The 27146-nt window shown below is 41.3% G+C and overlaps 1 protein-coding gene across 1 annotated transcript in view; it reads left to right on the forward strand.

The window, feature by feature from the left end:
- DOCK5 (dedicator of cytokinesis 5) overlaps window positions 1-27146 on the forward strand; it is a 242031-nt gene that overhangs the window by 189185 nt on the left and 25700 nt on the right. Inside the window, exons 32-44 of the mRNA XM_006884916.1 lie at window positions 1816-1874; window positions 2237-2391; window positions 3617-3702; window positions 5638-5797; window positions 6920-6960; window positions 7762-7852; window positions 8437-8556; window positions 14568-14657; window positions 16475-16579; window positions 20956-21097; window positions 25888-25969; window positions 26475-26559; window positions 27008-27094. Coding sequence (XP_006884978.1) covers window positions 1816-1874; window positions 2237-2391; window positions 3617-3702; window positions 5638-5797; window positions 6920-6960; window positions 7762-7852; window positions 8437-8556; window positions 14568-14657; window positions 16475-16579; window positions 20956-21097; window positions 25888-25969; window positions 26475-26559; window positions 27008-27094 — 1303 coding nt within the window. The remainder of the gene's footprint in view (window positions 1-1815; window positions 1875-2236; window positions 2392-3616; window positions 3703-5637; window positions 5798-6919; window positions 6961-7761; window positions 7853-8436; window positions 8557-14567; window positions 14658-16474; window positions 16580-20955; window positions 21098-25887; window positions 25970-26474; window positions 26560-27007; window positions 27095-27146) is intronic.

Here is a 27146-nt window from a genome sequence, read left to right on the forward strand (position 1 = left end):
GAAGAACGAACTGGGGAGGAGGGTGGAGAAAACAGTGCAACAATGAATGAATGAAAAGCCAAAATCTCTGTAAATGTTCATTAAAACCAATAAAATTTAATAATAAAAAAAAAAGAAAGGAATACTGGTGGCGTAGTCGTTAAGTACCTGACTGTAAACCAAGAGACCAGTGGTTGGAATCCACAGAAGCTCGACTGGATAATGATGGCACCTGGCCTCCATAAAGACTACCACTTTAGAAACCCAGTTCTACTCTCTCCTCTAGGACTAGTGGCAGTCTGAATTGACTCTGCAACGTGATAGTTGGAGAGATCCTGGGGTTAGCCAACACTCCCCCTGCTGGCCATTTATGCAAATTGCAGGCAGAGAGTCATCCTGCTCCCTTTTGTTCTCTGAGCAGTTTTCTGGAGCGTGATTAAGGAGAGATTTAGAGAAGTTTCTGTAGAATTTTTTTTTTCACAAGTTGTTTTTTTTTTTTTAATTGCTACTATCCCAGGTCAGCTGGAGGTGGTTGACAACATGGGAATGCAGTAGTAGTTAGAAAAAGCTTGAGACATTATCATTTAAAGCCTGTGAAATTTTGGTTCTGTTCACTTGGGTCTGAGGGTCTAGGGATGGCATCCCTTTACCATTAGTTCCTCTTGTAAAGGAATTGAGATTGGTGGCTAAGAGATTTAGTGGCTGTGTGCTTTAAACGAGAAAATATACCCTGTTTCATAGTATTCCTGAAAGATTCTGATGATAAATTGTTCATTACAGATTAATAAGGAACCATAAATAAGCCTGTGCTTAAGTTGTTCATTGGGTGATCTGCCCCTAATGTTTGTTTATGTATGTATATCTATGCTTTATACATGAAGAGTTTGTTTCTTGATGGATCAGTTTTTGACCCTTTGGGGGCAATATTACTCCAGTGAAAATGCATAGTGTAAAACTTCCAGTGTAATTGCTTGAAGAACACATTTGTATAGACTTTGATTCAATTCATCTTTTTGCCAAAGAGTCAGAACTCGCTCATAACTGACCCTCCAGCAGGTTTTCCAAGGCGGTAAATTACATAGGAGGAGACTGCCCCTCTTTCTCCTAAAAAAGCAGCTGGTGGATTCAAATCACCTTCATCTGGGTTGGCAGTGCAGCTTCTTACTCACTAGGCCACCAGAGCTCTTTTATAGATATTCATTAAAACCATACAAAGAAACCCACTGCCAATGAGTTTATTTCAACTTATAACAAACAACCTGTAGGACAGAGTGGAGCTGTAAATCTTTGTGAAAGAAAACTGCCATACCTCTGTTTTTTTCAGAGTGACAACTGTTGGGCTCAAACTTTCTGTTAGTCGCTGAGTGCTTTATCCACTTTTCTACAGGGCTCTTGTATGTCTTTTACCTTATATATCAAGTCAGCATGTTTGATATAAATCACATTATTATATAAATGCTTCATTCATTTAACTTTTAACTTTTGTCCTGTTTTATTTATTCACATCAGTTGGAAGTGTTTCTCACTCTTCTCCTTTCAAAACAAAATATTAGTCTCAGCTTCTCAGTTATTTTCTGGAACTTACATTTGCCCTGTCCCCTGATATTAATGCCTTTTCTCCTCTGTTGTGAGTCAGTCTTCTCTGGGGACTTGTAGAGGTGTTTACCTCATCTCTTTTATGGTCCTCCCTCAGAACCTGGAGCCATCTATAAGCCTTAAATGTCTCCTAGGGGAATATAGGCTGTTTTTATATTTCAGTCACGTCATTATTTTATTTTTTCTATTTGTTTTCACTGCAGATATTTCTCTTGGTTTATGTTGTCATCTTCTTCCTAGATATGGGGACATGAGAAAGGAAATCGGCTTTAGAATCCGGGACATGTGGTATAATCTTGGTGAGTGACCTTCAACAGGCTGAAGCACAAACCATATGTGACAAACACTTCACAGCAAATACCTTATCATTTCAATGTGAATAACCCTGACATTGCTTTTTTCTATATATCTGAATGTAAAAATATAATACTTCTAAAATGAATTTGTGGAATCCACACCCTCACCTCAACTGGACCATTTACACCAAGTTGATCTTATGGCAACCACATGTTGTCAGGATACAGTATTTAGCCATTGGTGTTGGAATTGAACTGATTTGTACACATAAACCTTTTCTTACAGTCCCAGTGGGAGGAAGATTGTAATGCTTTTATCTATAGTGAAATAACTTCTTTCATGTCTTCATTTCTTTTCATTTCAGGTCCCCACAAAATCAAATTCATCCCATCTATGGTGGGTCCCATTCTGGAGGTCACTCTGACCCCCGAAGTGGAGCTCCGGAAAGCCACAATTCCCATTTTCTTTGATATGATGCAGTGTGAGTTCAATTTCAGTGGAAATGGCAATTTCCATATGGTAAGGAAGGATCGAGCCTAGAATCTGATTGATACATACATAGTGAACTCTTACATTCTTTCCCACTTGGTTACAGCACCCTGAATAGTACAAGTCAAGTAATAATAGAAATTAAAAAGTAATCCAAGAACTCATTTTATGTTTACTTTGTAAAACAATTAGGAATATGCTTGAGTTTTCCAACATACAGCCTGGATAAGATTTCTTGTCCCCACTACTTTTTTTAAAGTAGCATTCTGTTTCTGGGTAGTTGAAAGCTGATCTCATGTGTGTTAATCCTGTCTCCTGCAGCATGCATAGCTGAGAGAATTGAGCTGTAGACTGAGGAAAAGTCCTGCTGTCGCAGTACAGCTGAGAGAGAGATACCATGAGTTCAGATCTAATCTAATCTGTTCCTTAGCTTTGAGAACCTAGTTCTTGCTATATCTTTTAATGCCTCAGTTTCCTTATCTAGAAAGTATAATACTAGGAGGCTTTTGCAGATAGTGGGAAGTGAATGGATAGACAGTGACCATTGTATTGGAATAAGTGAAGGGAAGTTTAGTCTGAAATGAATGGACCATCAGACATTGCATATTATGTATATTACAATTAACACATTGTCGCACACTTTTTAAAGTGTGCTTAGAAACACATTTGCCGTCATTTGCAGCAACAGGACTTGCATACATCATTGAATGGGGTTAAAAAAAGCTAAGGAAACATTTACATACCGATTGAAACAATCACAGCAAGGCTGTGTGGAAACAGAGATTAGCAAGTGGATGTGTGTGGTGAAGAGAAGGGCAGCAGGGATTTAATGTGTTAAATAATGGCATTGTTCAGTTGTAACTCATGTTATAAATCAAAAGCTATATGAGTGATTGAATGAAAACTGGTATTTTTACAAGTCCTACCATTATCCATGGCTTCGACAAGAAGCAAGAATAAGGTGGAAAATTAGAATCATTAAGGATTTTAATATGCATTTTTATAGCAGAAAAATATGGAAATAATATTTTTTATTAATTTTCTTCCTTCGACAGATATAAAACAAAGGACAAGGCTGCTTGTAGATTATTTTATAAACCTTTGGTACGCTGTTAATTAATAAAGTATGAGACTCTTCCTTCCCTTCACTTGTTAGGAAAGGTTCACAATGTAATGGAGGAATTTGGGGAAAATCTAGGAATGACAGGTTTATGTCACAGAATCCAACCTCCTCCTCTGAAAATTCTGCTTTCAGTTTGAGAACGAGTTGATAACGAAGCTGGACCAGGAGGTGGAAGGGGGCAGAGGAGACGAACAGTACAAAGTCCTTCTGGAAAAACTGTAAGTGTTTTAGAAGTGAAAGTCTAAAGCTGATTATGTCCTTTAGTAATAGAGAAACTTAGTGCTTCTCTAGGGTTTACCAAGAAATTTGTCGTCTCAGAGTCACTGGGGTCCTCACCACAAATCGGCCCGTTGGAGTTTATACCGCCCACTGCTGGCATTTGCCTGTCCCACTTGAGTTGAATGACCATGTTTTCTGGACAGGCCTGGCCCCAGAGACCAGAGCAGATGGAGAGGAGGGGAAGAGGCACAGAGCAGTGGCACTTTGCCCAGGGTTTGGATTTCTGCACGACAACAAAAGTGCTAACATACCTAATTAAGGCTTTGAAACAACACTTCAAAGGAGAAAGGAAAGACATTTCAAGGTCCATTTTGCATTCTGCTCTGTAAAGACCTCTAATGCCCAACCAGTTTTATCTCCAGCCAGCTTCATCTTCTCAATGCCCAGCTCTGACTGCACACGGTCACTCCTTCGTCTGTGCTCCGTTACAACCACCACTCACTCATCCGTCCTGCACCCCTTAGACCCTCACCCCCTTCCTGCTCAGATCTCCTGTGCGTATGTGGAACGAGAGTGCAGAGTAGTCAAGAACACTTGAACACTGGAGTGCTAGAGATTAAACCTTCAATTCTGCTTCCTGTGTGTATTAGGAATTTGACTTTGGAGACATGATTTAACATCTCCAGTACCTAATTTTTAAATACATATATAACAATAATATCTGTATCTTGCTATTTTGGTAAAGATTAAACGCACTGCTGCTTAAATGCAGTACCTGTTAGCAGAGTTTATCTGCAATAGATATGTGGTTGGTGTTGCTGTTCTTTACAAGCCGTGGGTTGTCACCGTTCTGGTCTATACATGTCCTGTGTCCTCTGAATGTGCATGGCTGTGGTCAGTGTGTCACCGGTTGGAGACTTGCCCGGATTCATTCATTACTCAGTTGTTGCAGATTGCCTAGACCCCTTGAGGACAGCAACTCCTCTAACTTTTAAAAAAAGATTGCCTGTGGAACCATCATGCAAGATGCTCAGAAATGTCATCAAAGTGATGAATAGTCTGTATTTTAAGGAGCCAGAAATTTTTCTTTATTTGTGCTTAATGATGAAAATCCCTTTTGTTGATATTTTTATCCTGTTTCCATTAAGCCTGCCTGGTTGTGCTCTAAAGTTGAAAGAAATAGTTAGCTTTTATTGTTATGAACTTACATAGAAATTAAGTGGAGGGTGATAAAAATATAAAAATAAAATATTTGTAATCTATTTTTTTAATCATACAACTGTTTTTTGTTCTGATTTTAACAGTTTGCAATGTCCAAGTATCATCCTAGAAACGTGACTAATTCTTTGGACTCTCCTTTTTTATTTCCTTTTACAGAGTTCTACTTGTTATATTAATCTAAAATGCCACAGAGCTTTGTGTGGGCCTAGAGATAAAGATTTAGGTCAGAAGTTTAGCTTCAGTCCACTTATATCCATCTCTGGATTATCACCTGAAAAGAACACTTTGATCTGAGGTACAGGGCCTTACGCACAGGCTCTTCTGTGCTGCACATTCATGCCAGGCTTCAGGGAGAAGACAGATAGAAAAAGGTGGTTTCTTCCCAGCGAGACTGGAGTGATGAGATAATGTACACAAACCTTTCGAGCAAAGGTTCTCATTTCTATCTCGGAAAAAACCAAAACAATACAAGTTCAAAGAAGACCATTGTAAACTGTGATTTGAGTCTCCGTATGACTAGAACCTGAGAAAATGTAGAATGTGGGGAAACTTAGGGGGATAGTGTCAGTACAGGTGCTGAGGTGGGACTTGAAGCGTTTGTGTGTCAGTTTAATGATACCCTGTAGCCTCAGGGTATCATTGTGCTGACGCTGTCGCAGCCTCAGTTGGAAGGACTGAGAAGGGGATCTCTCTTTCCTCCCCCCACCCTCCAGGCTCCTCGAACATTGCCGGAAACATAAATACCTTTCCAGCTCTGGGGAAGTGTTTGCTCTACTGGTTAGCAGCCTCTTGGAGAATCTGCTCGATTACAGAACCATCGTCATGCACGATGAGAGCAAGGAAAACCGCATGAGCTGTACCGTCAATGTGCTGGTATGTATGTACCCAGCCCCCAGGGGGACGAGAGCATCGCCAAGCTGCCCCACAGCTTCTATGTAGATGTGCAGGCGTGAAGGCACCCCGAGATCACCTTTATGCCTTTATGCATTCTGTGTCTTAGTCTTTCCCCTCCCCCTTTCTCTTCTTGTGTATTGTCGAGTTGGATATGACTGGCACAGGAAGAGATTGCCTCTCCTTCTGGTGGATTTGAAACATGCACCTTCGGGATTGCAGCGCAGCTTCTTGCCACTAGGCCATGAGAGCTTGCTTGTATCCTACCTAGTCTTATTGGAACAGCTGTGGATTCACAGATACCAATAACAACAAACCTTTCAATTAAATTAAGAAGCAGGGATAAAAAATACAGCTTAAGTTCTGTACTCAAGACCATCTGCAGCCTTCTCTGTCTTCTATGGCATGGTGGGTTGGTTGTTTTTGACATTGTCAGAGACAGAGGGATCTACTCACAGAAAACTATACTATGAGTAGAAGGTATAGTACCTAGGTAATAGTTACTGTGGTTGGCTGCTAGTCAAAAGGTTAGCAGTTAGTTCTAACCACAGGCATCTCAGAAGGCAAGTCAAAGAAATCAACCATTGAAAACTCATAAAATGCAGTCTGCTTTGGCATATAGATTTGAAATTGACTTCACAGCAACATGCTGACTGACTCAGCTCACAGTTTTTTTAGGACTTTGAATTTGTTTATTTATTAGAAGATGATCAGGTAAATGCCTCACTGTAGTAGAGTTCTTTGGTCTTCACTTTCTTTGACATGCTAAGTGGGCCCACAGCTTCAGAGGTACATGTGACTATTGTATTCTTCTGCTTAATATAAGCTAAGTAGCAGCTGTATCTCTTCCTCGCATGCTAAAACAAATGGCACATCTGGAAATACAGACTTCTAATTTCCTCACTTGCTCAGAACCATGGTCCTTGAAAAATTCTTCAACTTTTAGTCTTTTGTTTTTCTTTCCTTGTGGTGATGTTTATAAAAAAGAAATAATAAGGTATTTGGGATCATAGTGCTGTGAGGAGGGAAGAGTAATTATTTGGTCATTTTTATGGCAGTTAATATTATTTGACTCATGTTAAAATTTTGTCAATTTTTTGGTAGAATTTTTACAAAGAAAAGAAGAGAGAGGACATCTATATAAGGTAAGCTGAAGGACGTTTAAGCTTATTCTGTTTATACTACGTTGTTGCATGTGGTCAAGTCTGAACCGACCCATCGCTGACCCTCTGGCGGGTTTTCAGAGGTAGTTAATCGCTCGGGAGGAGATTGTCCATCCTTCTCCCACAGAACCATCGTGGATTGCAGTGCAGCTTCTTGCCATTAGGGCACCAGACCTTATTTGTCATTAAACAATATCTGAGTCCCACTGCCATGCTTGCCGCTGTGAGAGACACCACAGAGTGTGTGATGTGCTCCTTCCTCCTTGAGAAAGTAGCTTCTGTAGCACAGAATATGAAAAAGAGCTAAGTCAGCATCATGGAGATGGTGGCTCGGGGTGACTTCTGGCAAAAATAGTCAGGAAAGATTACCCAGGGAGAAGCATTCAAATTAGTCTCCAAGTGAGATTTTCAGTTAGGGGCTCCTGAGTCCCCTGAATGTGAGACGGACAGGCATAAACTATGTGCATTTTCTTGGGCAGAGATTCCACTGGTTTCCAGAATGAGTCCATGAGCTAAAAGGGGGGGGGGGAGAAGGAATAATAAATCCAAATCCCTTCCTTAAAGGAAATATAGAAAGTAGATGGACTTGTAAAGACCCAAAGGCAAGAAGTAACACACAGTACCAAAGAGAAAGTGCTGAAGTGCAGGATTCAGGAAAGACAAGTCTAGAAAGCCAGCCGAGGGGGCTGGTTGTACTGTGAGCTGATTCTGAAGCAGACGCCCCCATTCCTACTGCACCTTATGCCCTACACTGAAATGCTTCCTTTATCTACTTCTTGCCAGGTACCTGTACAAGCTTCGGGATTTACATCGAGACTGTGAGAACTACACGGAAGCGGCTTACACGCTTCTCCTACATGCAGAGCTTCTGCAGGTAAGCAGATCGAGGTGTGGATTCCAACAGTGTGGAAGCCTGTGTGTCCCGTGTCAGCTGTTTGGTCTTTGAAATGAAAACCCTGTACATGGATGCTAAATCCTCATAGCCAACCCTCTGTAGAGTTTTCCAGAGACTGTGAATCAGACAGGAAATTGCCCCTCTTTCTCCTGCAGAGCCAAATGGTGGGTTTTGACAAGAAAAAAAGTCCTCTTTCAATGGAGACGTGTTTCTCCCAACGATATTTTTATACCTTCTAAGTAAATAAATAAGGCTAATTTTCAGATGAAGGCTGGGGAAATGTCAGTTATCTAATTTCTTTTATCTGATTGTGTCCACAATACCTTCAATACAGTAGTCACTTGGATGGATTTCATGGGAATGCCTGTAGTGTTTCTCAGTGGGTTTGACAAATTGTTTGAGGGCTGGTGTGTGTGTGTGTGTGTGTGTGTATATATATGTGTGTGTGTGTGATTTTTTATTTAAAAAATTATGAATGAATCAAAGATTAATTTATATTTCCCTGATCTTTCTGACCAAATGTTTATTAATACCTGTTCTCTTTCTTTTGTTTGTTTTCTTAGTGGTCTGACAAGCCGTGTGTACCCCATTTGCTTCAGAGGGACAGTTACTATGTTTACACTCAGCAAGAGCTTAAAGAGAAGCTGTATCAGGAAATCATAGCATATTTTGACAAAGGCAAAGTGAGTGCTGGGTTGTTTGTTTTTGTAATAGGGAGAGAGGAAAATGACTCATTCTTTATTATCCCCTTGTGTGTCTTTGAAGTCTGAACTTTGGATGAGAGAGAAAATTAATAGATAAATCAAGATAGGAAAGCTAATAAAAATCAGTTGCCTTGGAGACACTTAGCCAAAAGGAGAATAGAGCCCCACTTTCAAGTCCTATGGTTTTAGCTTTTAAATATTGCAGGAGGCCAGGAACTGGTATAATTTTCTGTGCTTTTTAGAATTGGTGCAACCATGGTTTTGTGGTCAGCACCTGGTAACTCAAGTACATTCAAGTCACTAGCAGGCTGACCCAATAGTCTGTGGATAACAAGTAATCTAAATGCCTAAAGTGAGCTGTGATGGTGTAATGTGGAGAGAATTGTGCCCAAATACTGCACCTCTCTGACAGTTCACGTCCACCAGCAAGCCATCAGGAGAAAGACGGAGGGCATTCTCCCATTCTGTGTATACCCTTGGAAGCCCACTGCAGGGTCGCTTCGCCATTCTGAGCTATGAGTCAATTCTGACTCTACAGAAATGACTTTGGGGGAGTGTTTTGTTTGGGGTGTTTTGGGGTTTTTTGTTTAGCTTTTTAAATGTCTGAATGACCTTGCCAGAAGAGAAAGTATTAACTGAACCAGGATGCCTAGTGGTTAAGGTGCTGCCAGTACACAGCAATTCTAGTTGGAACCAACTTATAGCTGACCTCCAGTGGGTTTTTAGGAGGTTGTAAGTCACAAATGTTGTGGTTGTTTTGTACCAGAGAGTGAGAACCTACCCAGCAGGTTTTCAGAAGCAGTTATTCCCATGAAAGGAGATTGCCTAGCCATCTCCCGTGAATCTGCTAGTGGCCTTGTACCATGTGCCTTTGGGATTGTACCACAGTTTCTTGCCCAGCCACCAGAGCTGAGAGGCAGCAATTCTAATTCTCCAGTTGTTCCTCAAGAGAAAGATGGGCAGCCTCACTCCTATGCGCTTTACAGCCTCTGAAACTCACCAGAGGGTAAACTGTATCTCACATAACTACAAGAGAGGCCTCCAGCCAGCTGAAGCAAGCATTTCCATCTGAAAAGTTAGACTGTGTGCTTGTTGTCTTTTATTAGCTTAGCATTTGGTAGGGAAAGGAGGAGATTTTAAAGACTGCATCATTTTACTCAGAAAAAAATGCTGCTCTGTGGCTTTCCCTACCTTATAGGGGATCTTGGTATATATTTTATTAAGTTTTTATTAAACTATAGTGATCTAAACCCTGAAATTTCAGAAGAAATAATTGTCAAGTAATGATTTTGAGAGAATGTCAATTTAAAAATATTTTACAAGTTCATGTGCACTATGAATCCACTTTTGAGCAGCCAAGCCGGTTACAATAGGAAATAGCATTTTATTAAAAAGAATGAAATAGAAAGTTCCACGGTGCTGCCTTTTTAATACTACCCGTCTAAGAGATATCCGAAGCAGTTCTCAGAACAGAGCAAGGAAATAATGCATGGTTCAAATTCAGGAAAGGAGTGTGTCAGAGATGCATCCTGTCCCCATACCTTCTCAATATGTATGCAAAACAGATCATTTGGGAAACAGGCCTTTATAAGGAAGAGTGTGGCATCAGGATTGGAGGAAGACTCATTAACAACCTGGATCGAAGTGCAACATCAAGAAGACAAAGATTCTCACCACTGGGCCTATTGGCAGCATCATATTAAATGGACAAGAGATTGAGGTTGTTAGCAATTACAGCTTGCTTGTATCCAAAATCCACACCAGCAGTCAGAAAATCAAAAGACGAATTGCATTGGGAAAATCTGCTGTAATGGACCTCTCCAGAGTGATGAAGAGCAACGATGTGAGTCTAGATACATGGTCTTCTCAGTTACTTGTTATGCTTCACAGAGCTGCACAATGACTAAGGTTGACAGAAGAAGAATCGATGCCTTCGAGTTGTGGTGCTGGAGAAGAGTCTTGAACATACCATGGTCTGCCAAGAAAACAAATAGGTCTGTCTTAGAAAGGGTGAAACCAAGTCTCTCCTTGGAGGCTAGGAATTTTTTTTCTTGCTTTTTTTTTTAATTAATGATTTTTTTTTAATGCAACATGTATCTTTTTTAGCAGCATGTTCTTTCCATTTAATGTTTTCCCCATTCATTCATTGTTGCACATTTTCTTCCCTGCCCACCTCTCCTCAGTTCATTTTTCTCTTTGAAAAGAAAAAAAAATTATTTCATTATTGTAAAATTCCCCCCACAGTTCACGTTACTATGCATTTCTTTTTCTGTGATCTTGTCATGAAAATAATACCTAATCCTATATTCCTTTTAAACAGTTCTCTCCCTCATCTGTTTCAATACAGTACACATTATTTATCCCCTCTTTTCTTAGGTTCCCCCCAACCCTGATGTCAGTCCTGTTTTACACCAGTGGCACTATGCAGTATTTGTCCTTTCATGGATGAGATATTTCATTCAGCGTAATGTCCTCCAAGGTCACCCATTTTTTATAATATTTTATTAATTCCTTGTTTTTCAATGCAGCATAGTATTCCATTGTGTGAATATACCACAACTTCTTTGTCCATTCGTTTGTTGATGAGCACTTGGGTTGTTTCCAATTCTTTGCTATTGTGAACAAAGCAGCAGTAAACATGGGTGTGCATATTTCTGCTTGGGTGGCAGTTCTGGTTTCTTTAGGGCATATTCCCAGTAGTGGAATTGCTGGTTCAAACGGTATTTCTATTTCCGAATTTTTGAGAAAGCGCCATACAGCCTTCCACAGTGGTTGCACCATTTTACACTGCCCCCAGCAGTGAATAAGGGTTCCAGTTTCTCCACAACCTCGCCAGCATTTGATGTTTGCTGTTACGTTAAATTTTGCTATTCTTTCTGGGATGAGATGATATCTCATAGTTGTTTTGATTTGCATCTGTCTTAGAGTTAACATTTCTTTATGTGTTTGTTCGCCATCTGAATGTCTTCTTTTGTGAAGTGTATGTTCATATCCTGTGCCCATTTTTCAATTGGGTTGTTTGTCTTGTGTGGCCCACTGGTATTCTATAAATTCTAGATATAAATCCCTTATCAGACATGTTACTGCCACATACTTTTTCCCAGTCTGTAGCTTCCCTTTTCACCCTGTTGGAGAAGTTTTTGGATGTGCTTGGGGATTTTATTTTTAGAAGGTCCCATTCATCTATTTTATCTTTCCTGGTTGTAGGCTTTTAAGGGTGCTTATTTATGTTGTATAGGCTTTTTTAAGGATGAAACTGTATATTGTAGATTAGGGCTTCTAGAGTTCTTCCAAGCTTTTCGCTAATGAAGTTTATAGTCCTTGGTTTTAATCCTAGGTCCTTGATCCACTTTGAGTTGGTTTTTGGGTATGGAGTGAGGTGTGGATCTTGTTTGAGTTTTTTAGAGATAGTTAAGGATGTTGTTTCCCCACTTAACTAATTACATCTCCTTGTCAAAAATCAGTTGCCCATAGGTAGATGGGCTGATTTCTGGGTTCTCAATTCTATACCACTGATCTATGTGTCTGTCATTGTACCAGTACCACACCATCTTGACCACCACGTCAGTGCAGTAGGATTTGAAATCAGGGAGTGAGATGCCTCCCACCATGTTTCTCTTTTTCAGGATTGCTTTGTTTATTTGGGGCCTCTTTCCATTCCAAATGAAACTGGAGATTGCCTTTTCCATCTTGTTGAAGAATGGAATGGGTATTTTTATTGAAATTGCATTGAACATGTACATTGCCTTTGGTGGTATTGTCATTTTCACAATTTTTAGTCTTCCTATCCATGAGCAAGGTATATTCTTCCATTTCTCCAGATCTCTTTTTGTTTCTTGTAGTAATGTTTTGCAGTATTCTTTGAATAGATTCTTTGTGCTTCTGGTTAGATTTGTGTCCAAGTATTTAATCTGTGAAGGGCATTGTTTTTCTTCTCTCCAGCTCTATATTCTCTTTGTCACTGTAGAGAATCTAGTTGATTTTTATATGTTGAACTTGTATCCTGCCACTTTGCTGAATTGGTCAACTATGTCCAGTAGCTTTCTGTCTGAGTCTTTAGAGCTTTCTAAGTATACTGTCATATCACTTGCATAGAGATAATTTTACCTCCTCTTTGCCAATTTAGATAGGAGGCTAGGATTTTGAAGGTCCACCTCACTTACTTTGGGCATGTGGCCAAGAGAGATCAGTCCTTGGAAAAGGACATCAAGCTCAGAAAGATGGAGGGACGCAGGAAAAGGAGACCCTGTATGAGATGGATTGATACAGTAACTGGGGAGATGGAGGTTGGTGTGTCAAAATTAGTGAGACTGGCTCAGGACAGGGAAGGGTTCAGAGCTGCTGTACATAGTGTCGCTATACATCATGCTGACTCAAGGGTACATAACAACAATAACATACTATGACATGTTTGGAAACAGGTGTGGCATCCACTTTCTAAATAACATGCCTCCAGAAACGCTGTGCACTTTGATAAATGTCAGTTGTTGTAGAGGGGCTTCTATGAGTCATGCACGACTTGGAGGCAATCAACAATAACAAGAGATATCCAGGAGTCTCTGGGGAATGCAAATGGTCAACATGCTTTCCTACTGACTGAAAGACTGCAGATGAAGTCTGCCCAGAAAAACCTCAGAGGAAAGGCCTGGTGATGTAGTTCTGAATAGTTAGCGGTTAAAAATGCTGTGAAGCACAGTTCTGCTCTGGCTCCCTCACTTGTGGACATGAGTTGGAGTTGACTTAATGGCATTGGTTTAAGAGACATTTTATGAAATACTCACATGACTCCAGATGGCTCGTTCTTGAATTGAGCCTCAGATTCCAGTTATGTGTATTAGATTGTAATTTACATCATCATAAATACAATAGGACATTTCCTAAAATTCTTTCACCACAAGAGCTCAGTGTAAACCCAAGAGAGTTTAGGTAGAAATTGTTGTTGTTATGTGCTATGAAGTTGCCTGCCACCCATAGCCATCCTTTGTACAGCAGCTCTAAAGCCTGCCCAGAGCCAGTCTCACTAATTCCGAAATACCAACCACATTGCCCCAGTTACTGTGTCAGTCCATCTCATCTGGCTTCTCCTTCTCCTGCACTGTTCCTCCACACTTCTAAGCATGATGTCCTTCTCCAAGGACTAGTCCCTCATGGCCACATGCCCAAAGTATGTAAGACAAAGCTTCAAAATCTTAACCTCTAAGGAGAAACTTAGGTTTCACCTTCTCCAAGACAGACCTATTTGTTTTCTTGGCAGTCCACGGTATATTCAAGACTCTTCTCTAGCCATCCTTAGTCATTGTCCAGCTCTCTGAAACATAACAAGTAATTGTGAAGACCATGACCTGAATTAGACATACCTTAGTCTCTAGACTGACATCATTGCTTTTCAGCACTCTGGAGAGGCCCCTGACAACATATTTTCCCAAGGCAAGTCGTCTTTTGATTTCCTGACTGCTGGTGTTAAGTGTTTATTTTGGAGACAAACAGGTTGTAATTGTTAAACAACCTCAAACTAGGTTAGAAACAAACTAAGTGGAAGAAGCAACAGTAGATTAACCACTCTTCCCTATCTCCTCCACACATACACAAACCCTAGGACTAGAGTCCCAAACCAGCTTCTTAATCCAACAAGAGGTTCTTTGTAGACCTCGGCTGGGCTTTGGAACTGGTTATCCTTCAAGTCCATTTGGCTTCAGGTCTTTGCCTTTAAACTGTGTACATTGCTTTGTTTCGGGACATAAAGTGTACTTCATGTTCACAAAGACTGAATTATAGGAAGATGCTCTCTGGAAGAGCAGCCCACATGTAGTAGTTCTAGGTCCTCAGTAAAAGGGTTTCATTGATCCGAGGGATGGAACATGCCAGGAGCCTCCACAGGAACCCAGCCCACCAGACTCCTCGCCCATTTGCACTCTTTCCAAAGGATTTTGCACCTGGATCAGCAGCTGCTTTGTTCTTCATCTTTAACCTTATTTTTCTCTTTTTTGAAGATGTGGGAGAAAGCAATCAAACTGAGCAAGGAATTGGCTGAGACTTACGAGAGCAAAGTATTTGACTATGAGGGCCTTGGCAATCTCCTGGTGAGTCTGGGTTGGGTAAATATGGATGGTGGTGGGGTGGAAGGGAACTGTCAGAGGGAATGTTATGCTTCTGAAAATATTGCTAAAGTTAGTGTTTGTGGAAATATTATACTAAGTTTAAACAAGTTAATACATCCTTTACAGTGTAAAAGTGTACCTTGTTTGAGATTAAAATTGAGATGGGGGAGATGTCATCTGAAGCTTTTATAATTTTTCTAGTTTATCCTAGATAACTTTCAGGGCAGTGGGATGGGCATTCCTTCAAGGACTGGGAGAATGTTGAGCTTCGGAATAATAGGGACTTGGCTGATGCTTTTCCCAGCATTTCTCAGAGCCCCCATCTGAGCCACCTTCCTTTGCTGTGCCTTTCTCATTCTTGGTCCATGTCTTTCCTTGACCCACTGTGCTTTCTAGTAACACCATCCATATTTCCCATGTTCATTGCCATCTTCTATTCATCAAAAATTACTTCACCTATACCGCCTCCCTACGCCAAAAAGCAAGCATGTGCTGTCATTCGGAACACATTCTAGTGGGCTGCCCAGCCTGATTCAAGAACACTAGCACCAGAACCTTTGTTCCAAACAGGGCTTCACGGTGTCTCTGAAATGACCAAGACAGCAAAAATCTGAATAGACCTGAATTTGTAAAATGTCAGAGTCAACATATTCACGTCCCAGAATGGGAGACTTAGAAGAGGCGTGTAAGTCCTTTCTGGGTCCTGAAGCAGGAAAATGACTTATTACTAGGCCCGTGAAGAGTACCACACTGCCTCATCGACATAGTTGGCTGACGTCTTTGGGATGGTCACCATTGTTTTCAGTCTTGGCAATGATTCCATCTTACTTGGGTACATAATCAACATCTTTGGTATCTACTGTCCAAAGACTTTTGATAACAAAATATGTGTTACATTGGGAAAATTTGTCAAGGACCTCTCCAGGGTGTTAAACACGTTGCCGCACACTTTTTAAATTGACGACCATGCTTAGAAACACATTTGCTGTCATTGGCGGCAATGTGTTAAGGAGCAGCAAATGTTAAAGACTGAGGTGCACCCAATTCAAACTACGGTTTTTTCATTTACTTTCTATGCATCTTGAATGATGAATAAAGATGACAGAAGAAGAATGGATGCCTTTGTGTTGTGATGTTGGAGAAAAGTACTAAATATCTCATGAACTGTCAAAAGAGCAAACAAATATGTCTTAGAGAAGGTATAGCTGGGGTGGTCCTAGAAGACAAGGATGGTGAAGCTTCATCACGTATATTTTGGGCATGCTGTTAGGAGGGGCTGGTCCTGAGAAAGGACATCATACTTGGGAATGTGGAGAGTCAGATAAAGACCCTCAAGGAGGTGAATTGACAAGATGACTTTAGCAGTGGGATCAACTGTATCAGAGATGATGAGGATGGTAGAGGATAGGGCAGGTTTATGAGTTGTGCTTGGCTCAATGGAACCTAACAAGAAGTCAGAGGATTGGTTGCCCTGTGTTGTACATGCTGTCGTTGCTTTTGAAGAATAAAATTATGTTTCTAGCAGGATGTCAAACCATAACTTTCCCCATTGTGTTTTGGTACACCTGCATGTTAAAAGTTCAGGTCTATTCTGGCTTTGCTTCATTGACTGTACCTAAACCAGGAAGAATGGGTTCAAAGACTTGGATCCCATGAAAAGATAACACTTCTGTCCACAGGATGTTTTCTAGAGACCTTTCAGTGTTACACTAAGAACAGCAACACAAAGAGCCTGACCTTTGTTCCCAGCAGTGTCCTTGTAAGTTTCCAACAGAATGGGTTTTTTTGTTTGTTTTCAGAAAAAAAGAGCCTCATTTTATGAGAACATCATTAAGGCAATGAGACCTCAGCCTGAATACTTTGCTGTTGGATACTACGGACAGGGCTTTCCTTCTTTCCTACGGGTAAGAAATCTGAGTGTGGTCTCCACAGCCATTAAGCCACGTCGACTGAAGGAGGAAGTGTATTCATCTCTTTTCCAGATGGGCAGCCGTGTGTGAGCAGCTGCGGACCCATGTTCTCGCTGTGGGAGGTTTGGGAGGGGAGCCACTTCCTGCACTGCTGGACTCTCCCCTTCTCCTCACCCCACAGCCCCGGACACCACTGATACTCTGGCAGACCTTTAGTAAAAATGACTTTTCCCAGGTGGGGTGAAAAGGGAAAAACAGAACCATCCACACAGAACCTCCATTAGTCTGCTACTACAGGTCAAGCCGAGGAAAAGTGTGGCTGGGTGTACTCGGTTGTTTATCGGATTTTAAACCATAGCCGATTTGAGAGAGCAGATATCCTAAGGACATAACTGGATGAGTTTCATAAAAATCAAAGGAGTTTTTATTGTAACAGTGAAATTGTTACTTTTTTCCCATCAAAATTTTCTATAATATTACTTTTACAGTGGGGAGAAGAAAAGAAAACTGAGAGATTCCATGCCAGTTTTAGTCAGATATAGTCCCTGCCTTCCTGGATTTTATAAATAATGACACAAATAAATGTAAAAATTGTGACCAAGGAAGCTGTTTGGTTCTAGAAGTGTCTATGATCAGGGAATATTTGCCCAAGTAAATAAAAAGTTAAAGAGTTTGCACAACAGCCTGCAATGAGGAGGTTTTTATCAACTTTATTCTTAGTCACCAGAGACTGGATACATCGTCAACTGGTGAAAAAGAAATTTAAAATGAATAACAACAACCCAGTTTCTGTGGGGTCTACTCTGAGTCATGGTGACCCCATGTGTCAGAGAAGGACATATGATTTCCAGTAACTAACTATTCCAAAGGAGAGCTTCAGGCATTTTCTGAGGTAACCCCTGGAGAGAATTAAACTTTTAACCTTTTGGTTAGCAATTGAGCATATGATTAGCATCCTCCAGGTACTCCTAAAGTATAAACAAATGGCAGTCTGTCCATGGACTACTTCTCAGAAAGCTGTCCACTCTTAATATACACAGCCTCATAGATGAATGAGAGGTGCGTTGTGCTAAATGAAAGAAGTTAGACGTAAAGAGCTACATGCTCTTGTGATTTTTTTTATGTGACATGCTTGCCCAGGCGGTGTGATAGAGATGGCAGACAGCAGTTGTCAGGAAATTGAAGGGTTACGCGGGGAGGGTGATGCCCCCAAAGGCCTGGGGAAATTGTTGGCAGTGAGCAGGCTACTCGGTATCTCGATGGTGGTCATGGTTCCATTCATCACAACTCTGAAACACACACTCATGGGGTAAATCTTACTGCATGGAATGTATACCTATCTACATTCTTTTACTTAAGAAGTCATGAAAGACTTCCAGAACCTTAAGACTTCAGCTGCCATCTCAAAAGTGAGCTGAGAGTTGAGGTAAAGGGGAGAAGAAAGAGTATTGCAGGCAGAGTAAACAGCAGGCTCGGCATGGCGGACACATAGGAAGGAAAGCAGGTCAGTGCAGCCAGAGCAGGGACAGCTGGACTGTCCTGTCTGCACCCTTGAGGGCAGACCTTGCTGGGAAGACCGATGATGTTGATGGGTAGAAGACCTGTAGATAGACCACAGAGAAATTACTGCAGGTATCTGGGTAAGAGGTGGAGGCTGGACTTGCAAAGTTGGTTGTGACTGCTTTAGAAAGAAGTGAAAATGTGATGCAGCCAGTGGCATTTAGGATTGCATAATTGAGAGAGAAAGGAGGAGGTGTCATGAAAGATGCTGTATAATTGGAGGATCAGGATTTCATTCACCACGACAGTAGTACTGGAAAAGGAAAGGATCATGGAGGAATGAACCTGTTCATCGAACAAATATTTCTTGAACTCCTTTTACTCTCTCTTTTGTGTGTGTGAGTGTGTGTGTGTGTGTGTGTGTGTGTGTTCCTGGCGGCAGAGTTACAAAACAAAGTGTCCTTGAAATTAGGGAGCTTATTTTCTAACTTGGAGGGCTGTATATAAATTGACTAGTTTAAGGTTATAAAAAGCCAGATTGTGTATCAGATGGGACGAGATACTGCTTTATTTAACATCAAACTCAAAAACTCAAACTCTTTGTCAGTGAGCTGCAAACAGCTCCTAGCTGACCCTCCTGGGTTTCTAAGGCTGTAAATCACGTTGGAGGAGACTGTCCATGTTCTCCTTCAGCTGATGGGTTCGAACTTGGCCACAGAGCTGACCACATAATGTAAGAATCACTTAGTTTTGTAGAGAAAAATGAACCCAGGAGAGTGGGATAAAGAAGTAGGGATGTGAAATCAAATTGCGGTTTCAGAAAAAATGCAAAGACTTTAGTGCCAAAGTCAGAGTTGAGCAAAAGTCTAAAACCAAGTGAAGGCTTATTCCTTTCACTACTAGAGTACAGTGAGATCGTAAGGATGTTAGATGAGGAGGTTCAGAGGTCTTGAGCCTAGGGAAATGAAACACCAGCGCAGGTTGAGAAAGGGGAAGAGTGAAGTAGTGAGACGAGATTGCACAGTGCTCTTGAGATCCTTGTGAATTGCTTGCGAGAGTCTGGCTCTCATCTCTTGCCAGCCACAATTGTGTCTCAGTGCTGGAATGCTAGTTAGAACGCCTGCATCAGCGACTTAGATCTTTCCCAGCTTCGGAAATTCTGATCATCTTTTCCAAAATATTAGGATATTTTTATGGCCTTCAGTGTTTTGTCTGGCAGTATGTTGCTTTCTCAGAGCTTGTGTTATCTAAAATTTATGAATTTATATTCTTTTTCACTTATTTGTTTCTCTCCACTGGAAAATAAGTTTTGTGAAAGCAGGGCCCATCACTGTAAGAGTCCAGAGTATCTACTGTTGTGTTCCGCTGAATCGGAACCAACTTACAGCTGACCCTCTGGTGGGTTTTCAGAGACTATAAATCACACACAAAGAAATTGCCCATTTTTCTCCTGAGGAGCCTCTAGTGGATTTGACCTGCTTGCTTTGGGGTTCGCAATACACCTCCTTTCCCTCTATGCCACCAGAGCTCCCTTTCTACTATTTATTTATTTAAAAAAAAACAAAACAAAAACGTTGTGATAAAAAAATATATAAGATAAAATATTTGCCATTTCGCAGTTTTTAAGTGGACAAGTCAGTGGCATTAATTACATCTGTCAGACAATACTCACCATTGTCAGTTGTCAAATATTTTTATCACACTCACACAGAAATGCAGTTCTCCTTATCAAGAACAATTTGTTGTGTAAATGGACAGGTGCTTTTTTCCTAGATAAGTGGGTTTGTTTTTGGGGGTGTTTTTGTTGTTGTTGTAGATAAGTGGTTTTCAAAAACATTGCATAAGATCAAGTATGTCTACCATTTGTTTAAAAGTAAATTCTGTGTAGGGGCTGTCAGTGCAAACTACACATCTGAGATGGTAGTCGGATAAGCAGATGCCAGGGTAAGGTTGGTCACATCTGCGTTGGCAGCAGCTGCTGTGAGAAAAATGACTACCAGGTCTGGGGCCTAGGAAATGTCTTTGATACTGTTTTTTAAAAAATCCATTTTATTAAGGAGGAAAAGGCTGCATTTTAGATTTGAAGACTTTAAAAACTTAAGGTAGTTCTTTTTTTGTAAACTTGTTGCCATCTACAGTGATTATCAGAACTATTTTGGAGTTACAGTGAACTGTTTATTACCTGTGCCATGCTGCCAGCTGCATCACTTTGTCAGGAGAGTGAAGTCCCTTCATTTTGTCAGCTCGCTAAGGCAATGCCATTACAAACACTGCTATGGTCCACAAACTGTGACAGGACCCAAATGTAAATGGACTGCCTTCTCATCAAGTCTTACCACGGAACGGAAAGAAAGAATATATATATATTTTGTTGTTGTTGTTAAGTGCCATCAAGTCACAGGTGACTCATAGCGACCCTATGAAGGAGAGTCCTCAACGCTTGGGTGCCTTTCATCCTCTCTTCAGGTTCATAGGGTTTCCGGAGGCAAGCTGTTACGGAAGTGGATGCCACTCCTCCTTCATATATACAAATATGACTGAATCAGCTAGCATACTTGGTGATGCAATTTACACTGAGGTGCAAATTTCTTATTTTCTTGATTAGTACAAGCCGTTTGCAGACTGGCTGTGATCCACAGACCATATTGTGAGCAGTGCTTGCCCAAGGTGTTTTGTGTAACTGGCTTAACTCTGCAAATAAACCACAATGACTTGCCAGGGTTGTTGCTGAGCAGGGAATAAACATTTAGCCAGGCTCGATGGTGGATTAAACTTTGGCTGGAGAGCTGCAGCTTTCTCTGTTATAGTATCTCCAGGTGTCCTTTCTCTCTTCATATTTCATTGTTACTTTTTCTGCCTCTGACCTGCAGAATAAAATCTTCATTTACCGGGGAAAGGAGTATGAGAGACGAGAAGATTTCAGCCTGCGACTGCTGACCCAGTTCCCCAATGCCGAGAAGATGACCAGCACCACCCCCCCAGGAGAGGACATCAAGTCCTCCCCGAAGCAGTGTATCCTTGCCAGCAGGAGACATGGCCGGAGGCTCTGAAACCTGGTAGAAGTCCAGCTAAACTAGAGATGCTAAGGCTTGCAGCCCTTTAGTGCATAGTGCATGCACATATGTCATGTGTCTTCAGATCACAGATAGTCATCCTGACCCATTTCATTATTTTATGCCAGATCTTTGCATGCTTAATTCCTTACCTGGGGATTTAGAAGTACAGTAGAAGGGAGCTCTTGTGACCTAGTGGTAAGAAGCTGCACTGCAGTCCTAGAGGTATGTAGTTCGAATCCACCAGATGCTTTGCTGGAGAAGGAGGGGCAGTCTCCTCCTGTACCAGTCAGATCTGATTTGACACACAAAAGAGGGGGAAAAAAGAAGAACAGTAGAAACTGGAAAAGCCGGAATCTCTGTAAAGTGGAAACCTGTCAGAGAATTTGCCTAGTGATTAGGGAATTGCACTGCCAACCCAAAGGCAATCAGTTTGCATCTACCAACCATGTCTTAGGAAAAGATGAGCATTCTCCTCCTGTGAGATTTACAGCCCCTGCAAACCCCTTGGAGGGTCAGCTGTTAGTCACTCCTTATGTGACAGCAGTGAGTAACAACAAAGATGGTGATTGGGGGGGGGGGAATAGCAAGAACACCAAGTCAAAGGTGAAAAACTCAGGGGGTCCCAGAAAATTTAAGAGCCCCATCAAGTTCTGCCTCTCATAGGTTTCTACCACTACAAATGTAGGTGTAAGATTGCACCCTTTTAAAGGCAGAAAATATGTATGAGATCCAGAAAAACAAGACAGTTCTACTAAATTTAGGCGCTCACAGATTTCGCTGTAATAATAGGTAAAGAGATGATATGCAAATCTTGACTTTATTTTGTGTCGTGGAGAGCATGAGGAGTGTCTAGACTTTCTGTTTCTGGATTGTGCGTAAATGTATGTAGCTCCTTTTTTTATTATACCATGATTTTTTGAAGTATCCATCTCAGGGGCAAAAAAAAAGTTCAAAAATAAGAAAATTATTTTGAAAGCTTTCTGGAGTGTTCAGTGCCAACCTAAAGACCTTATGACGATAAAACAATGAGTGATGAATATTTTTAAAAAAAACAAAGAAAGTAAACTGGGGAGGAGGAGTGAAGAAAATGTACAACAATGTGTTGTTGTTGTTATGTGCCCTCTAGTTACTTGCGACTCATAGCGACCCTATGTACAACAGCCCTAAACTCTGCTCAGTCCTGTGCCAGCCGCACTGTCTCTGACACTCCCATCCCAATTACCCCAGTCACTAAATCAATCCACCTCATAGAGGGCCTTCCCCTCCTGCGCTGTCCCCCCAACCTCCCAAGCATGATGTCCCTCTCCAAGGACCGGTCCCTCCTTACAACATGCCCAAAGTATGTCAGACGGAGCCTCAGAATCCTTGTCTCCAAGGAGCCACCCGGTTTAACCCTTTCCAGGATGAATCTGTCTGGCAGTCCGTGGTACATTCAATACTCTTCTCCAGCACCACAGCTCAAAGGCATCAATTCTCCTTCTATTCTCCTTGGTCATTGTCCAACTCTCTGATGCATAACAAGTGATAGCAAAGACCACGGCCTGTATCAAATGCACCTTAGTCTCCAGAGAGACACCATTGCTCTTCAGTACTCTGGAGAGGTCCCTAATAGCAGATTTTCCCATGGCAATACGCCTTTTCATTTCCTGGCTACTGGTGTGAAGAGTGTTGACTGTGGAGCCAAGCAAACTAAATCTGTGAACAATCTCAATCTCTTCACTATCTATCCTGATGCTGCCAATTGGTCCAGTGGTAAGAATCTTTGTCTTCTTGACATTGAGCCTCAATGAATGAATGAAAACCCAACTTTTCTGTAAACTTCCATTAAAATAATAATAAAAATTTTATTTTTTTTAAAAAAAAGACCTTAAACAGTATTCTAAGTTAGGTAGACAGTAAGATAAATAGCCATTGTGGCAAGTAGATAAAAATGTGAACTCTGGAGGTGGACTGCTGCTGGGGTAATTGAGTCCCATTTTTGTCACTAACTGTGTAACTTTGGGCAAATTGCTTAATTTCTTTGTGCCTCAGTATCGCTATAAAATGGAGATGATGATAATAATGCCTCTGGAAAGATTAAGGGGAGATATAGATAGTAGATGTAGATATTTATATATCTTCCCTTAATTTTGTATATGTGTGTGTGTACACACACACACACACACACACCTTGAAACAGTAGTTAGCACCTCGTAAAATGTCAGTAAATATTAGCTATTAACCTAAATGTAGATTGAGAATACTTAGAAAACAACAGCAGACTAGAAGACAAGCGTGCCTCTAAAGAGACTGTTTTACTAGTTATCACTCAGTAGAGGTTTGAGGAAAAAAGATCCTTCAAGATTATTTTGAGGGTTCTCACTCACCTTTAGTGCCATTGAGTCAGAACTGACTAGTAGCAGACCCTGCTGCGGATTCTCAGAGGACTTACACTGCACGGGAGGATGTTGCTCATCTTTCTCTTGTGCAGCAACTGGTAGATTTGAACTGCCTGCCTTTGCATTGGTAGTGCAACTTCTTTACCATTAGGCCAACAGAACTCCTTTTGGAGTTACTGTTACGCACTGTGGAGACAGAACCAACCTATAGTTGACCCTCTAGAGGAATTTCAAAGGCAGTAAATTCTACAGGTGGAGATTTCTCCTCTTTCTCCCTCGGAACAGCTGGTAGATTTGAACCACACACCCTTGGGTTGGCAGCACAATTCTTTGCCACTTACCCACCAGAGCTCCCTACTGGGGTTATAGAGGTTCAGAAAACAATTTGTGTTGAAGAGAGAGTGAGAGAGATAGTGTGTGTACATGAAAAACAGTTCAAGAATTGAACTTTTAAGAGTCCTCATTTTATACCACAATGGCTTTCTGTTTAGTCCTCTGACCTTGCCCAAGTATTTTGTGTCCTTCCACTCTGGTTTCCTTATCTAGAAATGGAGGATACATTTCTTTCACAGTAGTTCTTTTGTGAGAATCACAACAAAATAAGAGATAATTTTGTATGTGGAAAATGTAACCATTAAGGCAGAGCCCAGTGGAGAATCTGCAGTGATGCTCAATTCAGCAGGTCTGGTGATGCTCCCGTCTCTGCAGATATAACAAGTCCCAGGTGTTTCTGCTCTACTGCAGATCTGCTGCCTTCCCGTGAGAAGCACCAGTAGAGTTACTGTTATGTGTAGACCGAAGTGCATTGTTGTTTTTCCGTACTGTCATGTCATAGCTGACTCTCCAGAGGGCTTCCGAGGCAGTTAATCATACAGGAGTTGATGGCCCATCTTTCTCCTGCAAAGCAGCTGGTGGATTTAAACCATGTACTTTTGTGTTGGCCATGCAATTTTTTACCACTAAGCCATCTTTAAATGCTTTGAAGCATTGACAGTATCTCTGTGCAGGAAGGAAAAAATAATCACCTCTTTGGACGTGTTGTGAGGAGAGACCGGTCCTTGGAGAGGGACATCATACTTGGGAGGGTGGAGGGACAGCGCAGGAGAGGAAGGCCCTCTATGAGGTGGATTGATTCAGTGACTGGGATAATTGGGATGGGAGTGTCATAGACAGCGCGATTGGCACAGGACAGAGCGGAGTTTAGGGCTGTTGTACATAGGGTCGCTATGAGTCGCAAGCGACTCGACGGCACATAACAACAACAAGAAGATCTGATCATTAAATCAGAGAAGGAAGCCTTATTCCTGCCCTGGTTTTAGAGGTTTCTAGTCTTGGCTTGGAAAAAGCTCTGTAAGCCTTAAATTCCTTAGCTATATATGGAGACTAATTAAACATAAATTGTGTAGAGTTGTGTGTATTAGAGATAGTATATTCCAATTACTTAGCATGTTGCTTAGCTATAAAACCTATAGCCATTGAGTCACCTCTGACTCATGATGATTCTAAATATTATCCAACTATGGTGCTCCATGAACAAATGGTGTCCAAAGAGAAAGGAAATGCTTATTACCTTTATTTATTACCTGTTTTACAAGCTTGGAAGGAGGAGTGGCATCCACTTCCATAATAGCTTGCCTCCAGAAACCCTATGAACCTGGAGAGAGGATGAAAGGCACCCAAGCATCGAGGACTCTCCTTCATAGGGTCACTATAAGTCGCCTGTGACTCAACGGCACTTAACAACAACAACAACATGGTGCTCCATAAACAAATGGTGTCCAAAGAGAAAGGAAATGCTTATTACCTTTCTTTATTTACCTGCTTTAGAGTCAGCAGTGCCATACAGATGTTTGTCCAAAAATAATTGTTTATAAAAATTTCTAGTTACCTACTTCCTGATATTTTATCAACGTCTATTTTCCTGTGACAGAGTCCTTGGATTGTACAAACACTTAAGCACTCAGCTGCCAATCACAAGGTTAGAGCTTTGAGTCTACCCAGAGGTGCCTCCAAAGAGAGACAGGATGATCTATTTCCAAAAACTCACTATAAACCCTGTGGCACTTTCTCTCATACATGTGGGGTCACTGTGAGTTGAAATCAATGACAGCAGATTTGGTTTATGGGAATTTATTTGCCTGTGGCAAACTTAACTTGTCAGGTATCCAGTCAAAACTGTGCTAGAATTACATAATTAACAAAACATTTCGGTAATGCATTAGAGATCGTCATTTTCACTGTAGTCTCAGTGACTTGGATCATGGAATGAGTGGTGAGCATGCCACTTCTTCTGTGAACAGGAGAAGCAGGTGGTGAGCTCAGTTTGCAAAGCCATCCCAGTCCGTCCCTTCCTTAACAATTTCCTCAGACATGCAGTGCTTCACTGTAAAGCCCGTCATGAGCCTACCGCCCAGCTATAAGGACAAACCCGTTCCTGAGCAGATCTTAAAGTAAGTGGGTTCTTTCCTAAACCTTTGTCGCCCTCATTCACTTTACTTCTGAAGACATCGTCGCCAAACCCTTTAATTTATTACTGTTTGCAAGACTTAAATATTTCTCCCATTTCAATGTCCTAAGAGGTTAGTGAGTGACTGAAAGAGACTACTTGTTTCGTTTTTGGTTTTGTAGACAGAAATCAGGAATTTCACTCTGAGCTGGCTGACCACCTTATTTCTACGGAGCAGCTTTCACTGAGTGGGTAGCTCACCTTCTACTGGAGTTGCTAGAACTGATTTGAAACTTTCCACATGAGATCACATTCTAAGTCATGAGCTGTGGCTTGCGAGAGTGTTTACAATGTGAAATACCATCAAACTGTACACTGTCTAAACGTCCAGGGTAAAGATTCTCTAGTTTTATGATAGCTCAGTGAGTAAAATGCAGGTTGTGGATGGGGACGTCAGAATAGGGAGTGCTTGCTGAGGGAAAATACAGCACTGTTGCTTCCTTTCACAGTTACTACAGAGCCAATGAAGTGCAGCAGTTCAGATACTCCCGGCCATTCCGGAAAGGAGAAAAGGATCCCGATAATGAATTTGCTGTGAGTCCACACCTTTCACTCTCACAAAGTAGAATTGTTATCTACAACAGAGGCCTCACGTGTGGACAGCCCACACTGCAAAACTGGTGGCATCTCTTAAGACTGGAGGCTGCTTATACTTAGGCTTATACCTAGACAACAGTTTCAGATCAGTAGTAAACTCTGTCCTGAGTCCAGAAACCGGCTCTGTTTCTGGACCAGTCAGCATCACAAGGGCAAGTCCTGCCTCCCGAGACCTCCAGTCTGTCATTTGTGGAGTGAGGGAGGGGGTTTGAGTACATCATCCTTTTCAACTTAATATACTCAAAGCCCTAAAGTTTTATGAGAACATTTGTCCCACTTATATTATATGAAGGAGGCCTTCAGAGGCAAAATCTCACTGAAATAAGCCAAGGAATTTTGCTTTTTTTTCCCTCTGGGAACAACATGTTTTTCTTCTTCACACCAGACCATGTGGATTGAAAGGACCACGTATACGACCGCGTATACCTTCCCTGGGATCCTCAAGTGGTTCGAAGTCAAACACATTTCAACAGTGAGTCATTTCAAAGTTGCAACTCAGAAAAAAAAAATCTCTGTCTCCAAGT

This window comes from Elephantulus edwardii, unplaced genomic scaffold, assembly GCF_000299155.1.
Source record: "Elephantulus edwardii isolate Elephantulus edwardi_28Jun2011 unplaced genomic scaffold, EleEdw1.0 scaffold00038, whole genome shotgun sequence".
Classification (NCBI taxonomy): Eukaryota; Metazoa; Chordata; class Mammalia; order Macroscelidea; family Macroscelididae; genus Elephantulus; species Elephantulus edwardii.